At 44.8% G+C, this 17220-nt stretch overlaps 1 protein-coding gene across 1 annotated transcript in view; it reads left to right on the top strand.

The window, feature by feature from the left end:
* Positions 1-8386, top strand: part of LOC119977696 (rho guanine nucleotide exchange factor 17-like) — a 502702-nt gene extending 494316 nt beyond the window's left edge. The window contains exon 21 of the mRNA XM_038818879.1: positions 451-8386. Coding sequence (XP_038674807.1) covers positions 451-656 — 206 coding nt within the window. The 3' untranslated portion in view covers positions 657-8386. The remainder of the gene's footprint in view (positions 1-450) is intronic.
* Positions 8387-17220: the final 8834 nt, after the last annotated feature.

Genomic DNA, 17220 nt, shown 5'->3' with positions numbered 1-17220 from the left:
GCAAATTGTGCGCTCTGATTAAATAGTTCAAAAATTTATGAATATAGTTTATCGTTCCAGAAATCAAGAGTAAATAGGAAATTCAAGTAGAACCATTTCACACAAAGGACAATATACACATGGAATGAGTTACCAGGGAATGTTATTGCAGCAAATAACGTCAGTGGGTGAAAGATCAACTGGATGCATTTCTGGAGAAGGAGGAACAAATTGAGAAAGCAGGAAGAGTGCGATTGAGCTATTTGACCATTTTCTGTTCTGAAACTATCTCATTTCTGTGAATTTTTACCTTACTGTAAATGACTGGTACCTTTAATAGTTATTTTTATTTTCATTACATTGAGGTTTTTTTATTCAATTCAGTTTGGGACAAAACAGCATGCTTAATCGACAAAACGTTAATACCCAGCATTTTAGCATAAATTCCTAACCGTCTATACTGTCCTCTAGGTCGCCTCAGTACGGGTGGTGAAAGATTCATTGGTTCACAGAAGCGAGATTCAGCAAGGCGCCGATCGTCTGCCATTATTCCATTAAAAACCAACATGCTGGTTATCAGCGGAGGAGACGGGTATGAAGACTTCCGCCTTACCAACAGCAGTGAGACTGTCGGCCGTGACGATAGCACCAACCATCTGCTTCTGTGGCGTGTGTGAGAAGATTGAAGCCTGGTGTTGGCTACAAGACTACTGTTACTGTTTGTCTCCCAGTGTGCTTTGTCTAATGCTTGGGCATTTAGTCTCTGTGCGCATTGTTTGTTTTATTTTACTGTACACGAGCAAGACCCTGAGTGAATGATCGGCAGTCTTAAGACATGTCTACAGATTGTGAAACGCTCAGCCTGAATTTTCTGCAATGCTTGTGACGTTATAGTCTGTCGCACAGTATGACGTGGATATGAAATGGCTCCAGGTTGTGGGAGCTTTGACTGAGCATGTGGAACAAGAGAGGAAAGCCCCCATCACCAATGATAATTATGGGTTCCATTGATGAAAAAGAAGCCACTAAGTTTGGAATCAAGAAATTATGCAATGTGTTGCAGGAAGTTAAGCAAAAAAAAAAGGCAAGGAGGATAGTGGGAATAATATTTTGTACAGGACATCTTCATTTATGGTCAGAGCTCTCTTCCCCTTTACCTCTCATCTGTTTGACCAAATGTTGAAACGCTGACAGTCCATTTTAGCAACAATCATGGGGAACCTTTATCTGTGCTTCAACCTGCTAGCAACGTGACTAAGTTTCAAGTAACCTTCAAGTAATAATTTTTGATGAGAAGTTCATCTGTGAGAACCTGTCTAGGACAATGTTGGTGGTCTGCATGGATATTGTGACAGTGGACTTCTGTCTGTTTGTTGCTGTTTGAAATGAAGAGGCCTTTTGGCGATCAGAAGACCTCACTTTAATACGTCATATTTATACGAATCGCAAAATGGAACTCACCGTGACATGCGTGTATGTACTGACATGCCCAAAACAGACATGTTTGTGAACCTTCATTCCCAGAGAATCTGCATGCGAGAGAATTGTGTTTGTCGTGTTATCACCTTTGGGACATGGTACAAATGTCTTTCCATGTGCTGTCACATTCATTCAGAGGACCGATGAATCGCATCATAAGTACCTCATTGTGTGTCCACAGTTGCCGCGTTCTAGTATGTGCTTGGGTGTGTTCAACTGGCTTTGAAGAATGGAGCTGGTTCACACACAAACTAGAGAGGGTGTGTAAAATGACAATGTGCAATATGTGGCCAAGGTAATGGAGGACCATCACTTATTTAGAGCATTCAACCAGAGGACTGTCGGGACATTTGCAGAAGCAGCAGTTAATTAATGCCACATAGTCGGTTCAATCTGTCAACGGCCGTAATCACAATCGGAGTTACCTTTTGGTCAGTTGTATCGCATTGGTCCTCCTGTACAGTATTTATGTTCATTTTAACTTAGTTACCTTTTACAGCACTTAATTTATGCATTTATCTTTTTGTTTTAAAAGGTATTTCTAGAAATTTCACAAAGTTTGTTTTACATATTGTAACTTAACCTGGTTGTTCATTCTGTGTAGCAGAGATTTTGAAAATGCAAGACTGAAGTATGCAGTTCATAACCTCGGTGAACACAATGCGGTTTTTCCCAACTCCCTGTGGAACTTCCATTTTTTTTCCCCCCATAACAATTCTGTAATAAAACAGCAGTTATATTGTGAGATGCTTGGTGTTAAATCAGCGCAAATGCAGAAGATGCTGTTTGGAATTTCTAATACAACTGAACAGTACACAATTAAAACATTATAAACTTGCTCTTCTCTTTACAGGTGCTCACTGACCGCTTGTGGGTTTCCCCCATTTTCACTTTTAAATGTTCGGAATTGGGTAGGATATTTGATGAAGGCTTTTTTATTTCTGAAAGTGGAAGCGGATTTTTGAATGACTCTTGGGGGTCAAGGTAATGGCAATCCAAGTTGAACATAAGCTGTTACCGATGACAACAAAGTTCTGCACCCATGGGGAGTGGAGACAGGAATTTAGCCCAGTATCTGTTTATTTTGTTCAATGACGTGGCTCCTAAAGCCTTTCAAATGCAAGGCATATAGATAAACTTTCTGATGTTAAGGTTACGCTTCATACTTACTTCTGGAAAGACAAATTTCCAAAATATAGGATTAAAATCTGAAAATGAAGACAACTGCATTTCTGGCGCGGCTCACACGCCAAGCCCCTTGCCCTGCTGGATGCACAGGCGCGATCGAATGGCCACGTTGGGTGCAGAAATCAGCGCGTAGCGCAACGTGGCCGATAGAAGCCGGGAGACACTGCTCCCGGGATCTACCTGGCTCGCAATGCCTTGCAAGACCTGACACTCAAAGTCTCAATGTAAAGCCTGCCCATTGTGCGCGGGATCACTTCTGACATATTTGCATATTAGAGCGAGATAGCTGGTCTCCCTGTAATGCAGTTTCCTCAGGTACCCGAGCAGTTTGGATCTATCCTTTTCGCCTTGCAGACCTCGAGCGAGCACCAATCAGTACTGGTCTCCACAAATGGGGACTGATGGAACAATACTCTTTGGGAATCTGTCAGGGGGTTGGAGACAACCAGGTGCAGGCCCTTTGGGCAGGGTGGCACCCTGGCAGTGCCACTTGGGTGCGAGATAATGGGACATTTCCAGGGTACCAAGTTGGCACTGCCAAGATGCCCTGTTGCCATTTTTCATGCGGTGGTGCTTGGGTCGGGGGGTGCCCTGTGCGAGTATTGAGGGGGGGGCCCAGGGACCCCCTCATTGTGAGTTGTGGCTTGAGGTCGGGGGCTGTGTCGTGCGTTCCAGAGATCAGAACATCATTTAAAAATGGAGTCCCCATCTCGCGCTACACTGAGGAGTTCCAGCGAGTGAAGTTCCTCAGTGCAGGAAACCGGGCTGTGTCAGCCTCGGCCGTGCGTTCTCCGCTGAGGCCCCTGTCTAACCCGAGTGGCGTTTGATAGCCTTGTGTTTCTCTGTGCTGCGAGCGCCGGGAGAAGCGCAGCTAAACGCGCTCGCTATGAGACTTAGTTCGCATTTAGTTAATTCATGCCCAGCATTTCCTTGCAAACGATTTTGCCTGATAAAAACCCAAAGACTGAAAGGCAGAACACATGTTCTATTCTCCTCTGTCTTTTTCTTTCTGAATGCTGTATCAAAGGTCAAGCAGCCAATCACTGGTTTTAAAGACTTTAATGAAGTGAAAATTCTGCCCTGCGCTCCCCTTCCAGCTCCGGATAGACATGAATGTGATTCTAGAACTATGGACGTGATTCTAGAACTACGAAAAACAACAGAGACAAGCATTGAATTAAATGTTAATTAGTGATTGCTTAACCCGACTGCACAGGGGCTAGAATCCTGCTTTTAGATAGGCTATCAGCTGGGTTAAAATGGTATCTGCAAAGAGGTGGCACAGTGGTTAGCGCTGCTGCCTCACAGCACCAGGGACCCAGGATCAATTCCGGTCTTGGGTGGCTGTGAGGAATTTGCACTTTCTCCCCGTGTCTGCGTGGGTTTCCTCTGGGTCTCCAGTTTCCTCCCACAGTCCAAAGATTTGCAGGTTAGGTGGATTTGCCTTGCTAAATTGCCCCTGAGGGTGAGGTTGCAGGAATATAGTGAGGATTTGGGCCGAGGTAGGTGCTGTTTCGAAGGGTTGGTGCAGACCCAATGGGTCGAATGGGCTTCTTCCGTACAGTAGGGGTTCTATAATCTGTGTTGTCATACAGCACATACAATCTGTCCAGTGAAATTCTTTACTATCAACTGGTTTTGAGTGTTGTTGGAACTACTCATCTAGGCAAATGGAGAATATTCCATAGAACGTGTGTCTTGTTGATGTTGGACAGTCTTTGGGGAGTCTGGCGGTGAGTTAATTGTTCCGTCTCTGACCTGCTCTTGCAGCCACATTCTGGCTGGACAAGTTCAGTTTCTGGTCAATGATGACCTCCAGGATGATGATCCTGAGAAATATGTTTACTGTAATGCATAGAAAGAAGACCTGTTGACCCAGGAGTCTGGCATACTTATTTTAGTGGCTGTCATTCTCAGTAGACAGAAAGTGGCACTAATAGACAATTTTGCACTACACGTTTTGGGCTAATGAGCAGCCTCAGCTTTGCAATGGCCCAAAACAAGTAACACAACTCTCTTCTCACTAACAGCATCAACTTGAGGTAAACAAGTTGATGTCATCTTGGATTTCATTTGGTGAAGGTGAAAACGCAGCTTTAGTGCAGCATTACCCACTGTACTTTAGCCAATAGAATTTCAGCAATCGATGAACCATAAACCAGTGATTCCAATCGAACAGTTAAGAAATTGTGCAGAATGCAAACTCTTATTAGCTGCCTAACATTTACTTCTAGTTTCTTGTACCAGTGAAGCAATAGTTGCACAAGTTCTGATGATGCTGATGTTTCCTCCCAGGGTGAACAGAGATTTTAATTGACCCATAGTTAAATCGTGATTTCTAAATGGCTGGAGAATGATGGTGTGATGTGGAGCCTGGAAAAAGCTCAACATACTTAACGTTCCAAGAGCAAAGGAAGCTGTGTCAGTCAAAAGTCCTGAAGTCACTGATGCCAGGGAGGCAGAATTGTAGCTGCCTAGTATAAGCAATGAATTTTAAGTGCCTAGACTAATATTGGATGTACAATTAGACTGAGTAACACAATTCAGGGGGAAGAGGTGTATGTTGTAATACAACCCAGAATACTGATCTCACCAGCAAGAAGTTTACTTTCAGTTTAATTGTTTTTTTTTTCATAATGTATCAAAAGGAAGGGAGAAAAGAATTGAACTTCTGATCAAAGAGCAGTTTGTAATGTGTAAGTGGGGAAATGGCAAGAGACAAGTAAACTCAGAAGGCCCATAGAAATGTTTTGTAGCGTCCATCAGAATAAGCAAATGAGCTAATTGAAACTTGTTTGGAGACATTTGGGGGTGGGGGGGAATCTTTTGTGCCCCCCGTGACGTATTTCTCTTCTGGTTCCTCGGACCAATGGGATTTTGCATTGAAACCACCCTCCGTCGCCCGGAAACTGGTTTTGAATGCTCTGTACCGAGTACCAAGAGTGGGTAAAATAGAAAACTGATTGGTGGAAGTCACGGTGCATGAGAAAATAAATGGGCGGCACGGTAGCACAATGGTTAGCACCGTTGCTTCACAGCTCCAGGGTCCCAGGTTCGATTCCCGGCTTGGGTCATTGGCTGTGCGGAGTCTGCACGTTCTCCCCGTGTCTGCGTGGGTTTCCTCCCACAGCCCAAAGGGCTTGGGTAGGGTGCTCTTTTCAAGGGCCGGTGCAGACTCGATGGGCCAATTGGCCTCCTTCTGCACTGTAAATTCTATGAAATGATACACAACTCATCTTAAAAACTCCAGAGCAGCTGACATTGCTGTTCATTCTTTGGCCATTGAATCTCAGGAAAGATACAGCTACAGTGTAGATTCACCAGAATGACACCACGGCTTAAAGCATTGAGGATAGGCTGCATAAACCTGACTTTGAGTTCAGAAAAAATTAAGGGGTGATCAATTCAGGGTATTTAAAATGATAATGGGATTTTATAGGGAAGCCACAAAAAAACTATTTCCTTTGGTGGAGGAATCCAGCATAATCTTCAAACAGAACCAAGCCATTTAGGAGTAAAATCTAGACATTCCTTTTTATACAAGGGACCGTGGAAATCTGAAACCCCCACCCCCAAAAACAAAAAGATTGCCGTGGCCAAGTCCCATGAAATTTCCAAGACTGAGTTCAATATAATTTTGTTAGGATATCAATGGAGATTGAGCCAATGCTGGTAAGCAGATTTCCCAATTATCTGTACATCTTTTGGAGAGACCCATGTTAATTTTAAGATTTGGAATGAATCCGGAAACAAGGCCAGAGAAGGAGTGAATCACACTAATCACAAGAAATAAACAAAAAGACATATGAGCCCAGGTTTGGTATGTATAGTTACAAAGAACACCCTGCACCATCTTTTGAACCAGGATAAGGATCAACAGACAAGAATTAATTGAGGACAGAGAAGAGAAATCAAATGAGTCCAGTAACATCGATGATCAAGCAGCTCAGAACAAAGATGAGCACTTCAAAGATTACATTCAAATATATAATTGAAATATAGTGACTATTCAAGATACTGGGAAGCTTTTAATTCCCAGGCAGGAAGGTGGCCAAGTGAACAGCCTATTCGTCATCGAGTTCAGGAAAGATATATTACTACAGTTACAGAATTCAGCATATATTCTCCTGAGTTGTACCAGCACCTTAAACTAAATTATGGCTGGAAGTAACTTCCTGGCTGTGAAATTTAGGCAGCTCAGAGGAAGTTAATGGAGGAGGATAAGTATGAAGAGAGATATTACCAGTGCACAATGGTTTGGGAATAGGTGGGGGTCTGGGTCAGGGGAGGCCAACACTTTCTTCTGAGGCTCATCCCACAAAGGAGGAAACGCACTAACCTGGAGTGGTTTCTTGGCCGATGATCAATTAGGAAAGCTACAGCTGCTTCTTTGCTCTGACTGACTCTAAAATGGCGGTGGGGTCCCAATGACATCATCGAGAACGTCTCTGGCTCTCTGAAGAAGGACCCTCACTGCCTTTGGGCAGGTGACCCACAATCTTTATCAGGAATCCTTGGTTTGAGATGGTGCTGGCACCTCAGCACACAATGTTTCTATACCTGGAATGAATGCTGTGTCCTTTGTGAATATCAGCAATTTCTAGTTGCTTGCTCACCGTGTCTTCATCAGTGGTGATAATAAGGAGTTTTTAAAAAAATGTAATATTCCTTTCACGCGCACCGTATGTTGAAAATTCAATTTGTCAAAGTATCACACATCTTCACGAATGTTGCTACTAAAAATGCCATTACCTGAAAACCTTTATATTAAAGACGTAAAGAAAAACACCACAAAGTAAAGAATAACTTCCGAAAGTGTTTTCCTTGGATTTTACCCGTGGAGAGCTGATTTTAAAGCAGGCTGAAGCTGTTTGGAAATAGGCTAAGTTCACGGCCTGTCCTATATTTGCCTGATTTGCATGAGCCATTGCAGTGGGTGATTTATCTGTACTAGCACAAACATTGTCAATGTGTTTCATTATATGTCATTCACCAGCATGATTACTTGTATTGGTTACTGACTGATATCCTAAAATTCCACATTGTTCCAGACAGCTGGCTTGCCAGATATTGTACTGTGTGTCAGTGTCTCTTTACAACTAAAAGACACGTTAAATCTAATTCATGGTGCATGGGGACATTATAAGTAAACACACAAGAAAAGTTCCCTTTTTCTTTTTAATCTGTGCTGTACTGTTCTAATTCTAATTCTAATATCCCATATTTTAATAGTTTCACAAACTTGTACTCCAATTGGAAAGGATAGTGGTATCTTTAATGTGTCAGCTTGATATTAGGGGATTGCTTTGTAACTTACCTGAAAGGAACTTCATTGAAAAGCCACTTATACCCGAGTTCAAAGAGCTAACAGTGAAATAAAGACCTGAAATAAAACTTTATCCAGAGAGGAAACAACAATTTGTTTGTTATATTGCAAATTGCTTGGCAATGGGAGAAGCCAACTTTGTGTATTGTAAATAATGGTATATATTTCCTCTTATGTACATACTGTTCTGTCTTTAATTGTTGATATGGATTTAATGGCATATTTTTATATACTTGTTTAAGCATCACTGGTGCGACTATTGTGCCAGGACATTTAAATTATAACTACTACAGTACTTTGACCATCCTGAACCATGGAAAGTCAAGTGAGTTTGTCATGTCTATCACGTAATGCTGTTATGTTTTGTCACTGTGGGATCTTTGTGATTAAAGTTCACTGGTGCCAGCTATTTACAATGTGTATCAGTGTCCTTTATTTCCATTCATTTTTTTTGGGGGGGTATATTTAAAGAGGACCATTTCAGGGTGAAATGTTTGGAGTTGATTTTTATTTAGAGACTAAGTCACGTTGATGTTTAAAAATGCATGGTGTTATGTATGCCTGTTCTTTGTCTGAAACTGAATATTTGCCTGAAACCCTTATCTTACATTGGTTCCTTTAAGATTCTTCGTGCCGCCAGTCATTTTGTTGTATTGCCACTGGGAGAGTAGTACACTCTACATTTCCCCACGCATCCATCGATTCAACTTCCGCACTCGAAATCCGATCACGACTTGAAGAGAAAAGCAATTAAAAACACAGAAAGTTGTTGACATATTTGGATTTTAAAAAAATATTTTTATTAAGGCATATATATGAACAGCAACTACAAACAAACACAAGAATAAACAGGAACATCATATTAAATAAATAACTAACCAACAGCCCAACCCCACCCCCTGCCATTTCCCTCCTTCTGTCCTGCCTTCCCCATTTTAACTCCTTTATCTCCTCCCACCCCGCCCCCTGCTGACATCTCAATTCTCCTTGAAGAAGTCGATGAACGTCTTCCATCTCCTGGCAAACCCATCCACCGATCCTTTTAAGACAAACCTAATTTCCTTCAACCCAGGAACTCTGCCAGGTCGCTCACCCAATGGTTTCGGTGACTCCGATTCCCTCCACGTCGGCAAAATCTGTCTGCAAGCTACCAGGGAGGCAAAGGCCAGGACATTGGCCTCTCTCACCCCCTGGACTCTCAAGTCTTCTGACACTCCAAATATTGGCACTAAAGGACTCGGGGCCACTTTCACCCTCAACACATCGGTCATTACGTCTGCGAACTCCTGCCAGAACCCCTTCAGTTCCGGACGCGCCCAAAACATGTGAGCATGGTTCGCGGGCCCTCCTCCCCCTTGCACTGCCCAGACCAATCCTCCACCCCCTCAAAAAACCTGCTCATCCTGGCCACTGTCATGTACGCCCTATGTACAACCTTAAACTGGATAAGGCTGAGCCTCGCACATGACAAGGACGCATTCACTCTCCTCAAAGCCTCCTCCCACATTCCATATGCCCCCCCCCCCTTGCAGTTCCTCCTCCCATTTAATAATAATCTTTATTGTCACAAGTAGGCTTTCATTAACACTGCAATGAAGTTACTGTGAAAAGCCCCTAGTCGCCACATTCTGACGCCTGTTCGGGTACACAGAGAGAGAATTCAGGATGTCTAAATTACCTAACAAGCACGTCTTTCGGGACTTGTGGGAGAAAACCGGAGCACCGGGAGGAAACCACGCAGACACAGAGAGAACGTGTAGACTCCGCACAGACAGTGACCCATCCGGGAATTGAAGCTGGGACTCTGGCGCTATGAATCAACAGTGCTAACGACTGTGTTACCATGCTGCTTGACTTCCCCTATCGGGGCTCCCTCCCAATCCTTTAGCTCCTTTTAGATCTCGGATACCTTGCCCTCATCCACTCCTTCCATCGATAGCACCTTATCCTGTAGTCCCAAGGGTGGCGTACTTGGCCGGCAAGAGCGCCGGCAACAATGCCCCTAAACTAGTTCCCCTGCAAGAAGCCACATCCATCCGTCCCCCTGCTGACCCCTCCCTCACTACCCACTTCCTCACCACAGCAATGGTTGCTGCCCAATAATAATTGATTATGTTAGGCAAGGCAAACCCGCCCCCATCCTCACCCCCGTTTCAACAGCACCTTCTTAACCCGTGGGGTTTTCCCCGCTGACACAAACCCAGAGACCAAAGTATTGACTTAAAGAATGATTTTGGGACAAAGATTGGGAGGTTCTGACAGACAAATGAGAGCCTCGGCAGCAGCATCATTTTCACTGCACTCGCCCCGCCAGTGACAGTGGCGACACATCCCACCTCTTGAAATCCCCCCCTCATCTGTTCCACCAACCGAGCCAGATCCAACTTGTGTAACTGTTCCCATCCCCGCACACCCTGGATGCCCAAATATCTAAAGCTCACCCCAACCACCTTGAATGCCAGCTCTCCCAACCTCCTATCCTGTCCCTTGGCCTTGATCGGTAACACCTCACCCTTCCCCATATTTGGCTTATATCCGGAAAACCGGCCAAAGTCCTCCAAAATACCCATAATTCCCCCGAAGAATCTCCGAGATATAAAGCAGCAGGTCGTCAGGTCGTCCTCGTATAGCGAGCCCATGTGCTCAACACCACCCCCCCCCCCCCCCCCACCCCCCCCCCCCCCCCCACCCCGTGGCACAATCCCCCTCCAACTCCTCGACGCTCTAAGCGCCACTGCCAATGGCTCTATTGCCAAGGCAAAAAGCAAGGGGGAGAGTGGGCACCCCTGTCTTGGCCCACGGTGTAACCCAAAGTACCCTGAGCTCACCCGATTCGTCCGCACTCTCACTACCGGCACACTATACAACAATCCTGCCCAGTCCACAAACCCCTGCCCAAACACAAATTGTCCTAACACTTCCCACAAGTACTCTCATTCCACCCAATCAAAAGCCTTCTCTGCGTCCATTGCCACTGCCACCTTCACATCCTGCCCCTCCAGGGCATCATTATCATGTTTTCGTAATCTCTATTTGCCAACAGTTGCCTCCCCTTTACAAACCCCGTCTGATCTTCCCCTATCACCCCCCTGGCACACAGTCCTCAATTCGCAAGGTCAGGTCCTTTGCCAGCAACTTAGCATCCACATTGAATAGTGATATTGGGCGATAGGACCAACACTGCTCCAGATCTTTATCCTTCTTAAGTATTAAGGATATAGACACCTGCGATAATGTAGGGGGGGGAGCTCCCCCTTTTCCCTCGCTTCATTATATGCCCTCATCAGCAGGGGCCACAAACGTCTTATAAAAGTCTACAGGAAACCCATCCGAGCAATATTGCCTGCATCGTCCACATGCCCTCCATCACCTCTACCAGTCCAATGGGGGCCCCACCAGGTCCTCCTCCACTTTGGGGAACTCCAGCCCATCCAGGAACAGTCGCATTCCCTCCCTCGCCAATTTAGGGGCTGTTTAGCACACTGGGCTAAATCACTGGCTTTGAAAGCAGACCAAGCAGGCCAGCAGCACGGTTCAATTCCCGTAACAGCCTCCCCGAACAGGCGCCGGAATGTGGCGACTAGGGGCTTTTCACAGTAACTTCATTTGAAGCCTACTCGTGACAATAAGCGATTTTCATTTCATAAAGCCTCCTGTAAAACTCCTCGCATACCCCATTCACTCCCACTGGGCCCAGTAGCACTCTTCCCCTCCAGTCTTTCACCCTTCCAATCTCCCTCGCCACCTTCTACTTCCTAAGTTGGTGGGCTAGCATCCTCCTAGCCTTCTCCACATACTCGTACACTGCCAGATCTTGACCAGCAACCTTGTCATGTTTAGCACAGGGGGGTGCGGGGGGGGGCGTTCATATCAATCCGGTTGCAGAGGAAAAGGGTGGACACTGCCACCTAGTGGTCGAAGGTCATGCGTAACATTATGTACAAACTTGCCTTATGCATATCATCACATCCTCTTTCCTTTGGAAAAGTGAAATTATTTACATGTATTAAATTACTTTTTACATTTCATCATGATATGCATATCTATATACACGTTCAGATTTTTATTTTTACAATCTGTTACAAGTTCAGTCTTTCTGGCTTGCGCCTTATTCTTGCAGACCTTCTCAGTGTTGGCTGAACTGGCAAAGGTTCATGTTTTTTAGTGTTTGTTGCTTGAGTTTGATGTTCTTCATGTAGTAATAATAATAATAATCTTTACTCGAGTCACAATTAGGCTTACATCAACAGTGCAATGAAGTTTCTGTGAAACTCCCCACATTCTGGCGCCTGTTCGGGTATATTGAGGGAGAATTCAGAATGTCCAAATTACATGACAAGCACGTCATTTGGGACTTGTGGGAGGAAACCGGAGCGCCCGGAGGAAAACCACGCAGACATGAGGAGAACATGCAGACTCCGCACAGACAGTGACCCAAGCCGGGAATCAAACCCGGGTTCCTGGCGCTTTGAAGCAACAGTGCTAACCATTGTGCGACCGTGCCACCTCTGTAAACTTTCATCAATGTCTTCTCCAAAATCTCCAAAGTGTCCATTGTTGAGCCTCCTGGTCTCATATTCTTCAACAGTTTATGTATCAAACAAACACTCTACACTGTAATTTATGATTCAACATGATTTTATAAACGAAACTGCAATCAAATACACCATGCATGCAATTCTTATGCTTTACAAATGATGACAATTGTCTCCAGACTCACAGATTTACACATAAGTAGATACTACCTCGTTAGAACTGACCAGGTTCTTTCTTCTTCGGAGGTCCTCTTTTGTTTTCTGAGTTTTCACTCAAGGTGTTGTATGTGCGATGTGGGTCCCAAAGGTTGTTGCTGGAGAAATGACCTCGGAGCTCGGAGATTTATGCTCATCTGTCCGCATATCCCATGGAGAAGAGGTCAGGTCCATGTGTTCCGCTCTGAAAGAACAAGAGGCGGAATGACCAGTTCTTCCAACCGCATTGGTTCTGTTACAAAGTTATTTCTTCAATACACGCCCTGCGCTTCGGCCTTGTGGTTTTCTGGTGTCTGAACCTGCCTCAGTCAACATGAGCTTTGACGAGGTCCCGTGGTTAAGGTGTTGCGTTCTGTCTGGTTGTAGCTGAGTCTTGATGGAGTCTGTGGTTAAGGTCAGTTGAGAGTTTCCCATCATGGCTTTAAGGATTCTGCTTGTTTCCAATTTTACATGACCATTCTAAAGGAGTGGAGGGGAACTAGAAAGAGCTGAAGCCAGCCATCATCTCAAGCTATGGAGGAACCATTGGCTACAAGAGAAGGAGACACCAAGACTGGTTCGACAAGGAAGGCCACACCAACCATGACCTCATCGACAAGAAGAAAAGCTCTCCACAATGTCAAAATGACATAACAGAAAGGCAAAGAAGAGAGCTCATCAATCAGCCACGGTGGAGGTACAAAGAGGAACTAGGCAAAATCAAGAACCAATGGAAGATTGAGAATGCTAAGGAGCTGTGACTCCTCACCGACAAGCATGACACCCAGGGCTTCTTCTCTGCTACCAAGGCAATATATGGATCCAACAGCCTAGGCCTCAAACTGGTGTAGAGTAAGGATAGAAACCTCTCGAGAGACAGAGAAAATATCAGTCTCCGATTGAGAGAACAGGTCAAAGAACTCCCAAACCATTACACAATCATAGATGAGGACGTGTTTGAGGAAATTCCCCAACTGTCCATCAAACATAGAACATAGAATGATACAGCGCAGTACAGGCCCTTCGGCCCTCGATGTTGCACCGACATGGAAAAAAAACTAAAGGCCATCTAACCTACACTATGCCCTTATCATCCATATGCTTATCCAATAAATTTTTAAATGCCCTCAATGTTGGCGAGTTCACTACTGTTGCAGGTAGGGCATTCCACGGCCTCACCACTCTTTGCGTAAAAAACCCACCTCTGACCTCTGTCCTATATCTATTACAAAGATGATCTTGGGCTCCCACTAAACGTGGACGAACCATTAAAAACAAGAAGAATGGAAAAGCCTCAAAAGTCGCAGGAACAGACAGGATCACAATGGAGATTTTCAAACTTGGAGGAAGAGATCACCCATCCTCTCCATCACCTGTCGCTGAAAATCTGGGATGGAGAAGAAATTCCTGCCGACCTCAGGGAGCCCGTCATCACCGCCATCTTCCAGAAAGGAGACGTGCGGACTGTGTGAAATACCAAGGAGTCTCCCTACTCTCCAGCGCTGGGAAGATCATTGCCCTAATCCCCGTGAGCTGCCTTCTCCCAGTTTCTGAAGGAAACCTTTTGGAAAACCAGTGTGGCTTTCGTTAAAATCCTGGAACAACAGACATGATTTTCACTGCTTGGCAAATACAAGAGAAATACCAGGAGCAATATCACAATGGCAAAATGACATAATAGAAAGGCAAAGAAGAGAGCTCATCAATCAGCCAAGGTGGAGGTACAAAGAGGAACTAGGCCTTCATTGATCTGAACAAGGCTTTTGACTCAGTCAATCAGGAAGTGCTATGGAAGATCCTGTCAAAGGCCGGCTGTCCAGAGAAATTCATCCTCCTACTCCTCCACGACAATATGTCAGCAACAGTCCTCAATGAGGGAAATAAGACAGAAACCTTTGAGGTCAAGACTGGAACAAAGCAGGGATGTGTCATCGCCCCCACCCTTTTCTCCACCTCCATCACCACCAGCCTTCACCTTGACCAGAGAAAGTTTCCCAGTGGAGTGGACATTGTCTACAGGATGGACCGGAAAACCTTTCAACCTCAACCGGTTCAATTCCAATGATAAAATGACACTGACATTGCTCATGGAACTTCAGTATGTGGATGACATCGCCATCTCCACTCTCTCAGAAGTGAATCTCCAAGCCATGCTTGTCACCTTCGTGAAAGCATACCAAAGAATCAGTCTCAGCCTCAACCTCAAGAAGAATCAAGTCCTTTATCAACCCGCCCCAGGGCAAGATCCGGTCTCGCCTTCCATCAAGATGAATGGAGAAACCCTTCATCAAGAGAAAGACTAGAAAAGAAGCCTGAGCAAGGAATACCAGTGATCTAGAGTCCGAGGACTGATCTCATCTCTCAGAAACACCTACTAAGTGTGAGGTCGAAGATACAGCTCGAGGATCGAACTCATCAGCCATGCAAGAACCCACAGAACCCATGACGAATAACATGCAGCTTCTTAGGTGGACAATCATACTCGTTAGCAAGTGATTGCCGAAGAAGAAATTATTGAAGATGCGGATAAGACCATAAGACATGGGAGCAGAATTAGGCCACTCAGCCAATCGAATCTGCTCCGCCATTCAATCATGGCTATTTTTCTTATCCCCATTCTCCTGCCCACATTCCCTGATCCCCTTATTAATCCAGAACTTATCTATCTCTGCCTCCACAGCCTTCTGCGGCTAAAGAATTCCACAGATTCACCACCCTCTGGCTGAAGAAATTCCTCCTCATCTCTGTTTTAAAGGATCGTCCCTTTAGTCTGAGGCTGTGTCCTCTGGTTCTAGTTTTTCCTACAAGTGGAACCATCCTCTCTACGTCCACTCTATCCAGGCCTCGCAGTATCCTATAAGTTTCAATAAGATCCCCCCTCATGCTTCTCACCTCCAACGAGTACAGACCCAGAGTTCTCAACCGTTCCTCATATGACATATGTAATCTTCCTCATTGCTGAGACACAGTATAATCTTCCTCATTATTAGTAGATGCTTTATTCTCCCACTTTTTCCCAACCAGTTATTCCTTTGCATTTTATTCTCCCACTTTTTCCAACCAGTCGTGTCTTTGCATGTTTGGATATTATTTAATTTTAGCAAACTATTCCTCTTGCTAAAACCGTTGAGATTCTTCCCCATGGGTTGCTTCCATTGAGTCAAAACCATTCAGGACGGATCCATGCGTGCAGATTTTATGTGGTGGGAGAGCCGCATGGAAATTCAGAGAGAAGCAATCAAGTTGATAAATGAATCTGCATTATGATAAATTCAGAATATTTCTGCATCAAAAATAATTGAAATATAAGCAACTGTCAGCCTGTAGCGGAGGAAGAATTTAAGGTTTACAAACTATGTGAGTTGTCATCTTCTGGTTCCCAGATTTGTTAATGATCACACTTAAAGCTTGGAAAAAGCAGAAATCTTTATGTTTAACCTTGCCAAGCTGTCTGGTGCAATAGAAGGACCGGATTGAACTGATAGTCTACACATCACATCAGACTCTTGTGCAGCTGTGAAATGCGGCCCCTTGGAACACTTACACGTAACACATTAGTTCCTTGCTAAGTAGTTGCGAGCTATCTACAAATAGTTACAGATAATACAATCTAATACTAGTGCTCCTTTCCCCTTAAGGATTAGCAGGGATGATGCCAGCCCTACTCATTGGCTGAAATTCTCCAGCTGTTCACGCTGGCAGGATTCTCTGGTCCCTCCAGCAGCACACCCCGTATCCTGGAAACTTGGGATGGCTTCAGTGGAAATTCCCATAGACAGCGGCGAGAGGGCCCCACCGCTGAGAAACATGCAGCTGGGAGGACCGGGAATCCTGGGCAGCACGGTAGCACAGTGGTTAGCATAGTTGCTTCACATCTCCAGGGTCCCAGATTCGATTCCCGGCTTGGGTCACTGTCTGTGCGGAGTCTGCACGTTCTCCCCCGTGTGTGCGTGGGTTTCCTCCCACAGTCCAAAGATGCGCAGGTGAGGTGGATTGGCCAGGATAAATTGCCCTTAGTGCCCAAAAAGGTTAGGTGGGGTTACTGGGTTACGGGGATAGGCTGGAGGTGTGGGCTTAAGTGGGGCCGGTGCAGACTCGATGGGCCGAATGGCCTCCTTCTGCACTGTAAATTCTATGAAAATCTACGAAATCCCGCACATCATAATGAAAATAAACTTTTCATTGTCATCCTCACTGGTGGATCAGTCAATGGAGGCAATAAAATTAAATAGAATGTTGAAGAATATGCCAGGCAAAATCTTGAGTATGTATGATGGGGAATTAATTTTCGTTTTCCGGCATTTTATAACACATTATGGTCTTGTACTGCTGTATGTTACCACTTGAGGGCAACAGTAGATCATTTAGTGACCGTATTATTTATCACCTATAAGAAAACAGGCAACTCGACCCAACTGGTCCATGCCTGATATTTATGCTTCACATCGCACCACCCCCACCCTCAATCACCTAACGCCACCCAGATACCCTTCTATTGTTTTCTCCATCATGTCCTTC

Source organism: Scyliorhinus canicula, chromosome 14 (genome assembly GCF_902713615.1).
Source record: "Scyliorhinus canicula chromosome 14, sScyCan1.1, whole genome shotgun sequence".
Classification (NCBI taxonomy): domain Eukaryota; kingdom Metazoa; phylum Chordata; class Chondrichthyes; order Carcharhiniformes; family Scyliorhinidae; genus Scyliorhinus; species Scyliorhinus canicula.
This window is presented reverse-complemented; position numbering and strand designations above follow the sequence as displayed.